General features: G+C 34.9%; 1 protein-coding gene and 1 long non-coding RNA gene across 2 annotated transcripts; one reads left to right on the top strand and one right to left on the bottom strand.

Annotated features, from left to right (window-relative positions):
• Window positions 1-2,892: 2,892 nt before the first annotated feature.
• LOC148876161 (uncharacterized) lies at window positions 2,893-5,270 on the bottom strand. The gene is made up of 3 exons (XR_016105598.1): window positions 5,133-5,270; window positions 4,697-4,915; window positions 2,893-3,308 (listed from the first exon to the last, which is right to left on the bottom strand). It is a non-coding gene; the product is annotated as an uncharacterized LOC148876161 (long non-coding RNA).
• Window positions 5,029-10,050, top strand: LOC148876160 (uncharacterized). The gene is made up of 6 exons (XM_088966247.1): window positions 5,029-5,800; window positions 5,918-5,972; window positions 6,081-6,131; window positions 8,976-9,067; window positions 9,151-9,228; window positions 9,780-10,050. Exons 1-6 carry the CDS (start codon window positions 5,745-5,747, stop codon window positions 9,928-9,930), a joined length of 483 nt encoding a protein of 160 aa, XP_088822373.1. The 5' UTR covers window positions 5,029-5,744; the 3' UTR covers window positions 9,931-10,050.
• The last annotated feature ends 6,027 nt before the right edge of the window (window positions 10,051-16,077 follow it).

Raw genomic sequence — 16,077 nt, 5'->3', positions numbered from 1 at the left:
ATTTTTATAAATTGAAGTCTTTTACCCTTAATTTATTTCTTCTATTTAATATCCAATTCTAATCCAAATATATCCGAAACATATAGTCCAATTCATACCTATTCTATATATATAAAGCAAGGTTGTCCACGTCACTATGCCTCTCCTTGTTCCACATTCTCCTAATTTTCTTTTTGTTTTTACTTTTTAATTTTTTTTAATTTCACTGAATAAGGAAATAACATAGGCTAAATTATCTCTAATAACCAATAGATAAAGAAAGAGGGATTTGCATTTTTAGTGTCTAGCCAAGTGGCACCACTATCCCCCACTTTCTCCTAAAATATCTCTAATTTCTATTTATCCTCTCTCTCACTTTTTATATAACAAAATTATATAATAACTTTAAAATATTTTTTAAAAATATAAAAATAATTATAATAGATTTAATAATATTCGTATTCTTAATAATTTTATATTTTTACAAAATTCATCACGAAATTGTGTACTAACAGTATAAATTATAATTTTACAGATTATTCAATTTAAATTTTATTCCAATATAAAAATTTAACATTAAAAATTAAATATTATTTAAATATGTCGATAACTAAATATCTTAAATGACAAAACATTAAAAATATATAAGTGATTATATAACAAAATATTTAATATTATGTAATAAATTTAAAATAATGAAAAATTTTAAATATGTTACATATTATTTAAATATTTAAATAACTAAATATTTTAAATAACAAAATATTTAATGTAACTAAACCTTAAATAGTTGAAATAACGAAATTATGTAATAAATTAAAATTTTATTAAAAGTAGAAAAACAATTATAATAGATTTCATAATATTCAAATTCATAATAATTTAATATTTTACGAAATTAAAAACGAAATAATGTAATAATAGTATAAATTATAATTTTACGGATTATGAAATTCAATAAATACTTAATATTTTAAAATTTAAATAATGATATTATTTAAATAACTAAATAATATTGTAAATAACTAATTTCACTTATATCAATTAATAATTCTAGAAAATAACTTTTAGAAAAATTAATATTTGTTAGTAATAATTTTAAAATCGTAATCTATATTTATGATATATTTATATATACTATAATTAATATGTATTGTATTTTCAATAAATATTTATTGCTTTTGTAACTAAATATATTTTCAATAATTATCTATAAATCTATTTTTGTGTTGTCATTTAATATAAAATTTTGAATAATTATTGGAGATTAAACTATTTTTATTTATTAAAGATTAGATTATTAATTTATCTAAAATTAGGAGTGTTCATAGGTTGGTTCAGTTTGGTTGCAAGTTGTTTGCAAAACCAAATCTAACTGGTTAGGTTGCGGAGTTGGTCACTTGAAACTGACTGGCCATTAGTGAAAATTGGCCAACTTAGTTGGAATAGAGGAGAGACATGGCCCTCCTATGCTTTGAAAATTCCCACAATCCCTATTGATGGTTCACTTATAATTTGACCCCTCACCCTTGTTTTAGTAACTTTTGGACCCCTTAATCTATGTTCATTAGTATTTGACACCCCTAACATAAAATCCTAGTTCCGCCCCTACAACTCAGGTAGTTAGGTTGTATTAGTTTGGTTTGATTTTTGGTTTAGTTGATCGGTTCAAAATATTTAAACTTAAAAAATTTAATTTAAAAAGTTACAATGATATTACTAAAAAACTAAATTTACGATATAAAATATTTTAGACTAAGAAATATGGGAAAATTTCCACTTTTCCTTATTAAAAAATATATTTAAAATATAAAGTATTAATATATATCTATGGTCAAGTCAATTTGATTTTAGTCGGTTTACAAATGGCCAAACCAGAATTGATCTAATCTGGTTGGGTTGAAAAATTGTTGAACCAATGCCGACCAGAAATACTAGAAACCGACCAACTCGAATCGAGTGGGATTGGGTTGGTTGGTTTTATTGGTTTGATGAACAACCCTAGCTAAAGTAAATTATCGTTATTTTTGTATTGTAAAAGAATTATTAAAAATAATATATAAAATATAAATAATTATTAATTATTTAAAATATTAAAATATAAAACAATTGTATACTATCATGTGTTTGTATTATTTAGTTTTCACTTAACAAAAATTTTGCCCACTAGTTTGATTATAAACAAAGCAACTTTACATCTACCAATATTCGATTCGTTCGCAGCTCTAATTCAGAGTCCCATCTACCAACAAAAGTACCCCATTCTTCGAATTGCTGAGTCAAATCATTGATTTTGAACTCTGAAAGCTGTTGACCTCCATAGCCTCAACTCTTAAGATGGAATTTAACTCCATCAGCTCAATTCCACGAAATGCGAAATGAATATGCTCAGCCTTATAAATGGGCCCAAAATGTAATATTGCTGTCTTCTCTCCTTACGGTAGTAACTTACAAATTCCATGCATGGAATTAAATTATTAAAAGGTTACAGCAAGTTTCAGACTCCAGAGCCAGCCTAGCTGGTAAGGGCTAGAGACATGGGACTGAGTCCTTGAGCGAAGTGGGTAGGAGCCTTCGGGCTGAACTAATGCTGTCTCAACTGATCTCCCCCCTTTGATTAGAAGTAGGTCTTAAATTTTGAAAGAAAACATTTTTGGGGGGCAAAGCGTATTGAGCATGTTTTCATTTGTTTACTCCATCATTCTGTTAAACGATTATATGAAACAACACAAAACATGGCAGTAAGTAAATAAAGGTAATACCTATGATGATAAATGTCGTATTAAAATTCTCAACATTTGCCTAAGAATTCAGTAGGATTTTCCATTGAGAAGTAAACACAGACACATTTTACTATTAAATCCCAATAGCCAGCTTTGCCCATGTAGAATGCACAAATTATTACAAAACGCATCTGAAAGCTTCAAAGACAAGAATTCTTCAATTAAAAGATTACATATAAGGAAAAATAGTAAAGATAATTATTTGGTCATGTAGAAAACTTGATGTTTACGATTTTTTTTTTACATTACCAAAAAACGGGCTTCAGCACAAATAATCTATGAATCAAAACCCACTGATCATTTTCAGACGTAGGTCAGTGAATTTGGTCCTGTCCTGAATCAAAGTGGACTGTTCTTTTGTTGTATCCAGGAGAATTTGTCCAGTTTTCAGTTTCATGCATGCTTTATAAAAACAATTAAATAACAGCACAGTAATAAAGACACCGCAAAGGTTCTCAAGACATTAGATGTGGGATGAAAACTTCAAACTGCATTCTTTATGCTGGATTGAACTGTTCTTCAAGTTTCTTCATGTCCTTCAGGAACCTGTATTTACTGACCCACATAATTTAGATTGACAGAAACCCATCTTGTGACTTGTGACCATGGAAAAACTAAAATATAATGGCCTACTGAATCAAAGTGCCAAATTCAGTTTCCTAACTTCAAAAATCCCCTTGTTTTAGGACATTGGCTGATACAACTCTGATTCAGGGCCGACTTTATTAAGATTCATCTTTTATACATTTATTCCTTACTGATATTATCATATCTTCAAGATCCAGACATAATAGAATCAGTTTGAAGTGGACTTATTCTAGTGCGCATCCATATTGTTTACTATCCATATCAATTTTGCTGTTAAATATGTCCAACAGGACACCTGTTCATCAACCACTCTGGAAACCTAGTCCTTCTGTATATCTCAATGATGGTCTGTAATGGCTAGCTAACATCCAATGCAACATTAATAGAAAATTGGTAATCTAACCTCAGGCCCAGGTAACATGTCTTTCGGTATTGGCCATTAAAATTGTAAGTTACACCAAACAGAGTAATGCATTAAACAACTCCTTGTTGAGCCACCTCAAACAAGTTCAGCATCAAGAGATGCCTCCATGTTTAATAGTGTCCAAGAAATAATGCCTTACTTTTTTTTTTGTTGCTAATTTAAATTCCATTTAGAAATTGTCCTGAAAAGATGAAGATACCCTTATTCAAAACCAACTACAAGAACTGTGTTACAATCCATTTGTCCCATGTTGGTAGTATGGGATGCTAATGTGAGGTGTCCCACATCGTTAGAATGGGATGCTGTTGTGGGGTACATATGTGCTTGGGTTCCCTCCCTCTAACAGCTAGCTTTTAGGGGTGAGTTCTCCTAAGGCACATAACAAACTGTTCAATCATGGACGTTCAAAGACATTATTGGATAGGTTTCTAGTAGGAACTGCACTCCTTGGAGATTATCTAACTCTGTTAAAGAAACTCATGAGATGATTTTCATGGTAATGATCATTTTCTCTTGGATATCTTAATTGTAGAGTGTTAAGGGCTTAATCTCTTCCAATAGGCAGGATTTTAAGATTTGATCAATTTCATGGAATCAGGGTGTGGGGTAACCAGTATACCTCCAATCCACACAACAGGTTAAAGCTTCATTTTACCTGTCTTCTTTTTTTTTCTCACTTCTTTCTTCTCTTAAACAATTCACTTGTTATCTACCAAAAAATGCGAAAACAGAAACACAAACATATAATGCGTTTAACTGCATGGTGCAAGATATCATCTAAGTAATTATGCAAATTATCAATTGATTATCTCAAAAAGCAACAAATTAAGATTTTCTATTTCCTAATGAAGATAAATTAAGCAGATACGGCACATCAAAAGGAAATGAAGATCAATATATGCTACTTCAGTTAATAAATTACCTCAAAGGCTGAAACTTATCTGCCATTGCAGGCCAACTCTTGTTCTGTTTGTGACAGCTTTAATTCCCTCTTCAACCATCTTGCCTATTTCTAACCATCATAACATGAATCTTTCTGTATTTACTATTCCAGGTAGTTGTCAACAAATTTGGCCATGTCTTCCGGAACTTTGAGGCGCGCTTTATTTTCATTAATGCCGATCAACTCATGGACCATCGCCTGTGTAAAGAAGCTCAGTGGATTAATATCCATCAATTTCAAATTTAAAACATATATGGCCATTGGCCAAGGTTCTACCTCTTTATAAAGAAGAAAAAAAAGAGCTAACAGCTCTGTCTCTCCTATCAATGACTAACAAAAGAGGAGAAAATTCTGTTACTCTGAAACAAAAAGAGACCATATTCCTCTATTTCATGTCTCTACATAGTTTCCTTACTGGTTACTACTATTTCCTCTGCATTCCTTTTTGGCAACATCAAAGGTTCGCTGGTATCTAATAACAGGTCGATATTCTAACGCCAAGAAAATTGCTGTCATACCATCAACGACTCACTCTATCACAGAATTCATTCATACTTGAAACGTTCTGCAATATTTGCGTGATATAATTTCCAAAGGCAGAAATCAGAACCAGCATCTTTTCTTCTTCTGCTGTCTCTTCCTCCACCTACTTTGTAATCAAATTGAGCCTGCAGTCTAGCGTTAGGGTTTCCCTCCCTCCCTTCTTCTGCTGCCTTCCAAGGAGTTTAGATCCGCTACCAACAAGAAGGAAGCAAGCGACTGTAGAATAAAGAAAAAAGCCTCGTTCTTTACTTCAATTGAGAAATGAAATTACCAGTAGAAAACCGAACCGGAGTCGAACCGCTGACTAATCCAAATCCGTTATTTAACTGCCTCCATATTTGTTTCACTTTCATGTCCTACTCGACCCACAACGGACCAGTCTAACCCGACCGGCTCCGTTTCTTGTCCCCCAAAACCCCTAGTGGCAGGGGTTTTGCATTTGCTTGGTCTCGTCTGTAACTTCATTTCATTCTTCTCTTTAGCCATGACGAAGTTCCGAAAGCTCGGCCGCCCTACGGGGCATCGAATGTCGATGCTCAGGTTTGATTAGTCTTCAATCACATAAAATTCGATTAATGTTCAGTTTGATCCTTTGGATCTCAAGTTAGTTTTTTTTTAGTGGAATGTTGAGGCTTCTGGTTTTGAGTATTTGTGTAGGACAATGGTTTCGCAGCTGGTAAAACATGAACGTATCGAAACTACGGTTGCAAAAGTACGTTCTTTATTTGGAAGCTTTATGGCTTTTCTAGGTTTTATCTTCTTTCATGCCGGTATGGGAGCTTGATTGAGCAATACTTATGATGGTTTCTATTCGTTTCAGGCGAAAGAAATTCGGCGACTTGCTGATAACATGGTGCAGCTTGGGAAGGAGGTCTGTGCACTATATATTTTATTTTATTTTTAATTTTTTTCTCTGATTAAAACACAGTAGAGCATGATTTGGTTGGTCATTTGACAATTAAAATTTAATGGTAGATCGAATTAGGATTCTTAATTGAAAAGGTTTATAACCTTTAGGAGGATAAGCCCTCCCTTGATTAGCTGAATGGTGGATCCATGAACGTTGGTCAGGGTTGAATGTTGGAAACAGTAAAGCTTGTCGTCTGTACTTGACACGTGTATATTTTTAGGGCTTCTAACCGCCTTCAATTTACACAATTTTTGTAAAAAAGTACGAAGGAATTTCTTTGCACACAATTTCTATGGACAATCTGAGGACTTTGGTTTAGTCTTAGAGATCAAATTAGTTGAAGGAGATGAGTGGCTTCATTTCTTATCATCTAGCCTTTGGTGGTCCTTTTGTGTTCCATTGCCGTTTCTGTATGCTATTTATAAGAAGGACCTTCACCTTGTCCAGTAGCCTAAGAACAAAGGAGCCATATTTATAGCGTAGCCCAAGAATAATTCCTATTAACAATTTAATAGGTTTACCTTGAGAAAACTGTTGCTATTAACAATTTGATTTCAAGTGGTAGAGAGTTGGATAATCTATGCTCCATATTCCAGACAAGTGAAGGATTGGTATCACATCAACTTCTTCCTTAGGAATGTTACCTCGAGGGTTCACTCCATTTAGTCAAGCTTAATGGGCTATAATAGAATTGGATTGTTCCAGCCTTCCAGGAGTCTTTCATCTCTTATTGATGCAAGGACTTTGAAGGGTCTTAACAAAAAGGGACATATCTTTTCAAACTTGACTCATTTTGCTATTTGTTGGAGGCTTGGAGCCTATGCAGGGGTCATATGTTCAAAATCAAGAGGTATTCTGATCTGGTTCTAATCAGGGAAGAGGAATTGATTATCTTTTTCTGGTTCTCCATTATGGTAGAATTTAGTAATCCTAGTTTTTCCTACTTTTATATCAATTAGAATGGCATTATTCATATGTATTCATTGTAAATTTGCAACATGACCACATCCTCTTTTTCTGAATGGCTTTATCCATTACCTACTTAAAAATCTTATTTATTTCATGTATTGCTTCTTTGTCTTTGTTGGGTATCTCTTGAAATTTTGGTTTTTGTAGAGGTTGAGAGATCATGAGATTCTTGACTCCATCATTCTCCTTGATCTTTTAAGTTATGTGTTCCTTGACCCTGTAGATATGAATATGAATTTCAACTCTTAGACCCCCTGGAGCATTTTTACATTCTTCCTTTCTCTTGATGCAAAGAGAAAGGAGGTGGTGTACATGGATAGTAACACATTAAATCCTCACTTCTGCAATCTATGTGATGCTAGTGGTAAATGCCATCCATCTTCTTTTCATCTCTTGTGATTTTTCATTGAAGATTTGGAAGTGCTTCCGCCATTTTTTTCGTCCCATTGATGACCCCATATTGATATCTTGAACTTGTTCAAACCCAGTATCCTATGCCCTCCAAGGGAGGGAACATAATGTGGAGATGTACACATGCAGCAGTGTTATGAACCTTCTGGAACTAGGAGTAACTGAATACCATCTTCATCAATTAGAAGCCCCCCAGAGGTGATTTTGGATTTGATTACTGCAAAGGTTGCTTATTGCATCTTTGGCCAGAGATGAGTTTCAGGGCTTTTAAGTGGATAAGATCATGCATGGACTTTGATGCATAGATGAAGCAGGCTTTTATGCCCTACACCCCCACCCCCAAAAAGAAGAAAGAAAGAAAAAGAAAAATATTTCTGCAAGTGGCACAGTCTCAACTCTCAAGTCTCAAGAACTTTGATTGATGTTCTCTTTGTGTTTTGGGATTTCAGAGGCAAGAGAGAACCACATTAGTCTTCTCAGGGCCAAATAAGCTGTGATAATGTGATTAGAAATGAAACTTTCAGGGGTCACTGCAGTTGCTTTGGGATTTGCGAGGGTGGAGAATGAGGAGGTTGACTCAAAAACACCCTTTGGATGGATAAAGACTAGTTAGGGGATTCCCTGAATGTTTAATCATTATTATCAAACAGTGAACATCTGATTCACATGGTTTTCTGGATGAGAAATGCTCTAGTAGACAGGCTCACAGGCTTGCTAATGGTGTAGTAGAGGGCACATTGTGTTGGGAATCTCCCCCCCCCCCCCCCACCCCCACCCCCCCCCCCCTCTGTGGTTAGGGACTTTTTCAAAAGGTTGTCGAATGTTTGCCTCTAATGTGCTCCAGGTCTACCCTCATGGAAATGATGATTGTGGCTATTTCTTTTTGTTCTATTGATAATTGATAGTAGAAAAGATATATTGAAATGGGAAGAAAAGTAGGAAGAATACAAAGGGCCTTGGAGCAAGAAAGGGATCCTGGGTTGGCAAGGCTGAAAAAAAGGAGTCTAAAGAAATAAACCAAACAATACAAGTATAACCCATATGCTGGAAAAGAACCCAAACAAAGTGACTAAGGCCACCTCCTACCTTTCTTGGCTAGGCTATTAGCCCTGAGTTCATCATTTTCTGAATCTAGTGGAATGCAGTGCTCAGCATGGATTCCGGCATTCTCACTTCTCTGATCAAATTGACCAAGGCCTCAACCCCTGGGAGTAAGAAACAGACATCAATTTGAAAACAATGTAATAGCTTCCCTTTTCTTTTTGAAGACCCTAACTTGGATATTTTTGGTATTAGCCCTGGTTTACGTTTACTTTAAAAATTGTAGTGGGACTCCCACTAAAATTTGTCATTCACCTGCTTCAAATAGAAAGTTTGCACTCATCAGTAAGACATCTGCTTATTTTCCTCTTCCATTTACTGTAGGGTTCTCTTTGTGCTGCCAGGCGTGCTGCTGCTTTTGTGCGGGGGGATGATGTCCTTCACAAGCTATTTACTGAACTGGCATATCGCTACAAGTAATTCTTCCAGCAATCAAGTTGTCCATCTTTAGTATTTTTATAGCCTTTGTAAGCATAGGTATGCTATATTGTGTCAACAGAGACAGAGCAGGTGGGTATACAAGGCTACTTCGAACTCGAATACGAGTTGGTGATGCTGCAGAAATGGCCTATATTGAGTAAGTTTCTATTTATACTTACTAGTTGTATTATCAATTCATGCATTCTACATTTTTGTAGACATAAAAACATTTTTCATTTAGTAGGTAAATGGGTTACATAACTGAGGTGGGGGTTGGGGGGTAGGCCTCCCCAATCATGAAACCCCCAATTCCTGGTGAATGAGGATTTTGATACCATGTCTCTGCTATAACAGACAGGCTTTACCAACAAGCCAATTGGCACCCTTAGGTTTAGAAACTTGTGTCACTTGAAATGGTGTTCAATTTGATCAAGTTTATAATAAATTAAGGAAACTTTTTTTTTTTCGGGATAACTGCATTTTTATGCCACAGATCCCACTTAAGCAGAATGTAGGATAAAGCAGATGATCTCTTTTTCCCTTCGTCGTGAGGGATGCTATCCAAATGAAAGGACATACTTAAAAGATGTATTCTTTACAAGTATAGAAGAATCCGGTTCATAAAGGAGAATTTGTAGAAACTTTTTCAGGTTCACCTTGTATTATTAAATGTCAATCTCGTACATCCTTTATCTGTGTTTTCTGCAGGTTCATAGACAGAGAGAATGAACTTAGGCAGTCGAAACCAGCAACCCCTCAACCACCACCGAGGGTCCCCTTGGATCCTTGGACAAGGTCTTGCCTAAGCAAGCAGTTGGCACCTCCTAAAGAGGATTCAAGTTCTCATTCTGATGCTTAAACTAGATCCTGTAACTGTGTTTCTTAATTATTATTGCATGTATCAGTTGATTTCATGCTATACCATCAAACTTCATTTTCATAGCATTCAAGCTCAATGAATTTTTGGAACCATCATCAAGCTTCATTGTTTTAGTTGAACCATCTTTTTTTTCCATGGAAATTTAATTACAGTTGGTGATAACATAACTGCTTTCAAACCCAAAAAAATCCCCACATCCATCCTCTCTACACCTGCTTTTGTTGCTTGACTATACCTTGTCAGGTGACCACATTGGACTAAATCAAGCTTCATTGTTTTAGTTGAACCATCTTTTTTTTTCCATGGAAATTTAATTACAGTTGGTGATAACATAACTGCTTTCAAACCCAAAAAAAATCCCCCCATCCATCCTCTCTACACCTGCTTTTGTTGCTTGACTATACCTTGTCAGGTGACCACATTGGACTAAATCAAGCTTCATTGTTTTAGTTGAACCATCTTTTTTTTCCATGGAAATTTAATTACAGTTGGTGATAACATAACTGCTTTCAAACCCAAAAAAATCCCCCCATCCATCCTCTCTACACCTGCTTTTGTTGCTTGACTATACCTTGTCAGGTGACCACATTGGACTAAAATATACCCTTAGAAAAATGTTACTTGCTGTTCGCATGTAATGACACATGACCCGTTTAATACTTGACAAAAACCCTGTTTTGCCCTTGGTGTGCATTGGACCTCATTTAACTCAGTCTCTCCTTGATCTACAATCTGCAACCATAACAGAGTTGCAACTTTCCTTCCCACTTGTAGCATGTCACGTGCCCCTCTCTTCCGATTCAATCCCTGATCAGAAGATAATGGCGAAGCTTCGACCTTCTCATTTTTTATGATCATGGATTCACGTTCAGTGAAAGGAACATTTTGACATAAGAAAAGTCTATTGACTTTGAAGGATTCTGAGACTAAAGAGACGGTTTCTCCTTCACTGTTATAGGGGAGTAGGGGTTTCTAGTCTTGTTTGACCCTGCGAGAAGATGAGTTCTTAGAGTTTTCAAGTTTCCTTTCTAGACTTCTTGAAAACCCTAGGGATACCTCACCATTGAGGAAACTGTTTAGAGGAGGATGGCATACGATTTTTCAACTGAAATCGAACAATCGAAGTAGATATGTTCGTTTAGATTCTTAGGTGGGTGAGGCGAGAGCTAGGGGATTTGCATCTTGGAAGGGGGACTCTGGGTTAAGTTGGGATTCTTTCTTGAAGACCTTGAAGTTGTTGATTAAAAAGCCTTACTCCCAAAAGGCCTCGGGCTTGAGGGATCCTAATTTCACCCCCCGTCCAAACCAAAAGGCTGACATTGTGAAGGCAGGAGGCAGTTTTTAAAAGACAGAGCAACCTTGATTGATACGATGTTGAGAGAGGACTGTGTACCAAACTTCATTCTTTTACTTTGATAACCCTTGAACTGTTAGAGATCTCCCCTTCCATCCCTGGTCAAGGCCCATCTTCGAACTTATTGGGAACTTGTCTGGAGGACTTGAAAAGTGTGCACAAGGATACAACTTCAAAAATCTTTCCTTAGCAAAAAAATCAGAGTTCAGAGTAGAGAAGTCTCTTTGCTATCCCTTTATTCGATTCCAGTGCATGAGCAGCATTTAGATATCACCAAATAAGAGAACTGAGTCCAACTTAGTAAGTCAAGGCGAGTTGGATCCTCCCCAGCAAGCTTCCACTCGTGGAAGGTTGAAGTAGGCTCTCTTTGAGCGTAAAAGTAGTTTTGACATCAGAGCCCATAAACCCCTTTCAAAGCCTTCCCTGTCTCATTCCTTGGTCACACACTCACACCCTTTCAATTAGGGGTGAGCAAGAAAAAAACCAAAAAACTGAACCGAACTGAAAAACCAATCGAAATCGAACTGAAAATTCTATTAACCAAACTGGTTGCTTTGGTATTTTTAAAAAAGGAAAATTCCCGACTAGTATCATGTACTTTGCAGCTAGTGCCACTTTAGTCTCCAAACTTTAAAATGAGACAATTCAATACTCAAACTTTCAAAATGTGTCAATCTAGTACCTATCGTTAATCGACCGTTAACCAGCCATTAAATGCCTTTGAAAAAGACACAAATGCCCTTCGAGTGTCATCTAACTTTTTTTTATCAACCATTCAAAAATTGACAAAACATTAACAATCCTAAATCCTTGCCTGCTTTATTCAAGAAAGTTGGGGTCCAAAATGCCCATTGAGATGTGACCCCAACTTTCTTGAATAGAAGAAGCAAGGGTTTGGGATTGTTAATTTTTTGTCAACATTTGGATGGCTGATAAAGAAAATTAGATGACGCTCGAAGGGCATTTGTGCATTTTTCAAATGCCACTTAACGACTAATTAACAGTATGTACTAAATTGACACATTTTGAAAGTTTGGGTATTGAATTGTCGCATTTTAAAGTTCAGGGACCAATGTCGCACTAGGCCCAAAGTACAAGATACTAATCGGGAATTTTCCCTTTTAAAAAACCAAAGGTATCGGTTTAGTTTCAGTTTACCAATATAGAAAATCGACGGTTAATTGAACTGACCGGTATACATATATTTCTATATATTTTATATATATTTATGTATGCTATATATATTTTATATATTTCTATTTTTTATTATATATTTATATGATTTTTGTAATATATATTATAAATATAAAAAAACCAAAATACCGACGAATTGAACCAGTCAACTGGTTAAATGATCAACTTTGGTTTGGTTTCGATTACTAGTTTTCCAGAAACTGGTAGGACCGGTTCAGTTTCAAAAATAGGGCCATGATTCAGTAACCAACTGTGAGTACTCTTAGCTTCAGTCTCTCCTTCGCTCGATGGGCTGGGTTCGGGCCCATATTCTAAAGCCCAGGTGTAGGGGTTAAAGTTGAAAGACCTTGAAATGGGTCAGGTTGCAACAATCAGAAGTAATAATATTGGCTTGGCCCTCCTCAAGCCTAAGTAGTCGAGCATCCCAACAAGTTCAAAGGACTTTAGGCCATTGGAGAACACTCAGGATCTACTGCTCACTATTTGTTCTCATGGAACATTGCTGTTGTGGCGCTATATTCCTTATGAATGAAAAGGGAGATATTCCCAATGCACAATTGTTATGTGACGTTGGTAGGTGCTCTCTCGCTGTCTATGTGCATGGGCATATTGATGCATTTGGTGGAATCTTTGACCATTGGATTTATAAGACTTTGACCATTGTGACTCTTCTAGTGAATACATGGAAGTGTTTAGCCCACTAGTGTTGGGTTCATATGCATAGAGTTAACATTGCACATAATGTATACCTCACCAGTCAATTCCGCATTGAAAGCAGAGAGCAGATCACCTACCAACATCATCTCATACTGCACATCTCATATATGGCGGATTCTACTTATATGGTGGGTCTTAGTCTCAAATTAAGATGTTCGGTGTGAAATGATGTTGGTAGAGGGTTGAAACATGTTTTGTTGGTAAAAGATCCCAATTCTTGGAAGCAAGCTTAATTGGAGTTAATTGGCAGATTGTAGAGATGGGTTTTTTGGGACGTGAAAAGTATTATCTAATCTTATATATATATATATATATATATATTAAAGGAAGGCTTTCAGGCTACAGCCCCCACTATTCAGACACGTGACTTTTTCATTTTTCTAGAAATTTACACATGACATATTTATGAGAAGTTATTAAAGCCCATAGCCCACTACCACCATTCAGACAAGCGGCCTTTTCATTTTCTAGAAAGCTAGACATATGGCAATTTCTAAGAAATTCTTGCTAAAGCCCACAACCCACTATTAGCATTTTCAATCAATTCCTAAAAAAATGCAGAAAATGCAAAAATGGTTATCCACAACCACTATTGCCTACATTCTATCAATCTCAATTAATCATTAACCCTCTATATATCATAACAAAAGAAAACTATCCGAATTCTATTAATTATTGAAAATTTATTTTTTGAAATAAATATTTCTTAAAATTTTAATAATTATCTAAAATATTAATAAATATAAATTTAACATAAAAAATAGAAAATGTAAAAAACACAGAAATTATAAAAAACATTAGAAATTATAACAAAATACTAAAATGTAAAAAAAAAAGAAAATTGAAAAATGAAAAAGACCCTTTTCCTCTAACTTACCATTCAAGGGTGATTTAGTCATAAAAAGTGTTATTTATGCTGACATGGACACCTCTATTAAGAAACACTAAAGGTGCACTACCAGAATGTGAGTTTTGGAAAATGAAAACTTATTGACATGGTGAGCTTTATACGTTTTGAAAAGTTGTGGTGAGTTTAAGAGAAATGCTGAAAATTCATGGTGAATTTTAAACAATTTCCCTTTATATTTTTAATAATAGTATCTATACTATATATAATAAAGCGAACCAGTCCACTTGTCTCTTCCTTTTCAAAATTTACTCCAAAATCCCCATTCTAATTTTTTGGATTTTTTTAATTTTTAAAAATTCTGTACAACCAATAAGGTTTCTCCCTCTCCTTGAACCAAGTCAACACTCCTCTCTTTCTCAACCCAATGCCTCTTCTTACTTTTCCCATTCCAATTACCTAAAATTACACTTAAAATCTTTCCCATAATTTCTTTCCTCTTAAAACTACCTTGATTATAGACAATCAATGTGTCAACTATTTTTTTCTCAACCTTAGAAGCTTTTGGGATTATGTATGAATAATTGTAGAGAATTTCACATTGGAAAGGAATAAAAGGTACAAGGGACTTACATACAAGAGTGGGCCACAGCCCAATAGCTTAAGCTTTTGGGTTATATGTGAAATCTACATATCTGAGCCCCCGGTTTTCATGACTCCCCTCAATTCACAATAGAAGCTAGGGTTTTTATTTGCCCTGTTTCGCTTCTTAACCATTTCAGCATCTCAAATGTCATGGACAAGAACAGAAACAACGATGCCACTTCTATGGACTTTTAATGGATGCATCTTGAAAGCTACAAATCCAACGCTTGGTGTTATTGACAAAAGGTGAAGAAGGCCAAGGTGTTAAAGAATGAAAGGCATGGAAGGCCATGTCCCAATATGAAAAGTGTAAGGCGAACAACTTAAGGAATGAATGCAAAAAACAAAAAAGAAAACTATAGGAATAAGGGAGAAGTAGGGACAGGTTCAATGTAGATTTCTGATTTCCATATAAAGTTATAAACATTCAAAATATCAAAAACCCCCACCCTATACACTAATGCTAGTTCATGAATTGACATCAATTCCAAGCCGGTACCCACCCGTATTGTGGGCCTAAAAATTCTGACCCTGGGCTAAACCGTCATTCTCCCAAAATTTTATAACCTTTTCTTACTTGAAAAGGTAACTGCAGGTGGAATTTCAGTCTTCTAAAATTTTTTCTTTTGTACTGCTATTCTTTTGGCTTTTGAGGTAGCCATTTCATGTTAAACTCTTTCTAAGAAAAAAAAAAAAAAGAGTTTTATGAACTCTTCTTAATCATCGTCGTGAGTGGATTTCATATTTTCAGGGTTCATTATGAGTGGTTACAACTGTAATGTATCTCGGATTTCATCAAATCGGTTTATATGTTCGGGCAAAGGTGACAAACTAAATGGGTCACTGTTGACCTGAGTTCGACTCATTTGTACAAGACACGGGTTGGAACCCATTTGGTCCACAGTAACCGGTGCGGTAAGAGTTAATTAATTGTTAAAAGTTAACAAAAACTAATAAAAAATTTGAAAATATTTAATAATTTTGCAATTACTTTTAATTAATTTAAAGTTCATTTCAAATCCATATAAAATAATAAAATTATTAAGACTTATATAAATTTATCTAAAAATAGCAAATAGAAATAAAGTTATTGCTAAAAAAGAATAATTCATAAAAATTACGAAATTATTAATAAAATAATAATTACTAGAAACATAATATAAGTTCAATTAATAAATAACAGAGCATAGGAAATTGGCCAGCCCTATTGATAGTGCATCTTAAATTGTGATTAGACCAACTGAACATAACCCGAGAAAAAAAATGCTTGAGTTGAGCTTAAATTGGCTCTTTGCTTCAATTTTGATTGACAAAGTCCATGCATGGCATGTGTTTTATTATGAGAAATAGCAAGGCAAGGTGCATATGG

Source organism: Nelumbo lutea, chromosome 1 (assembly GCF_056320005.1).
Source record: "Nelumbo lutea isolate HS-2025 chromosome 1, American lotus-T2T, whole genome shotgun sequence".
In the NCBI taxonomy this organism is placed as follows: domain Eukaryota; kingdom Viridiplantae; phylum Streptophyta; class Magnoliopsida; order Proteales; family Nelumbonaceae; genus Nelumbo; species Nelumbo lutea.
The sequence above is the reverse complement of the archived record's forward strand: the minus strand, read 5'-3'. Positions and strand labels throughout refer to the sequence as shown.

Bases quoted from the DNA above. Each gene is read 5' to 3' on its own strand.
- LOC148876160 (XM_088966247.1), top strand. From the start codon at position 5,745: ATGACGAAGTTCCGAAAGCTCGGCCGCCCTACGGGGCATCGAATGTCG. The intron at 5,801-5,917 runs GTTTGATTAGTC...GTATTTGTGTAG, and splicing joins CATCGAATGTCGATGCTCAG to GACAATGGTTTCGCAGCTGG. The intron at 9,068-9,150 runs GTAATTCTTCCA...TTGTGTCAACAG, and splicing joins GAACTGGCATATCGCTACAA to AGACAGAGCAGGTGGGTATA.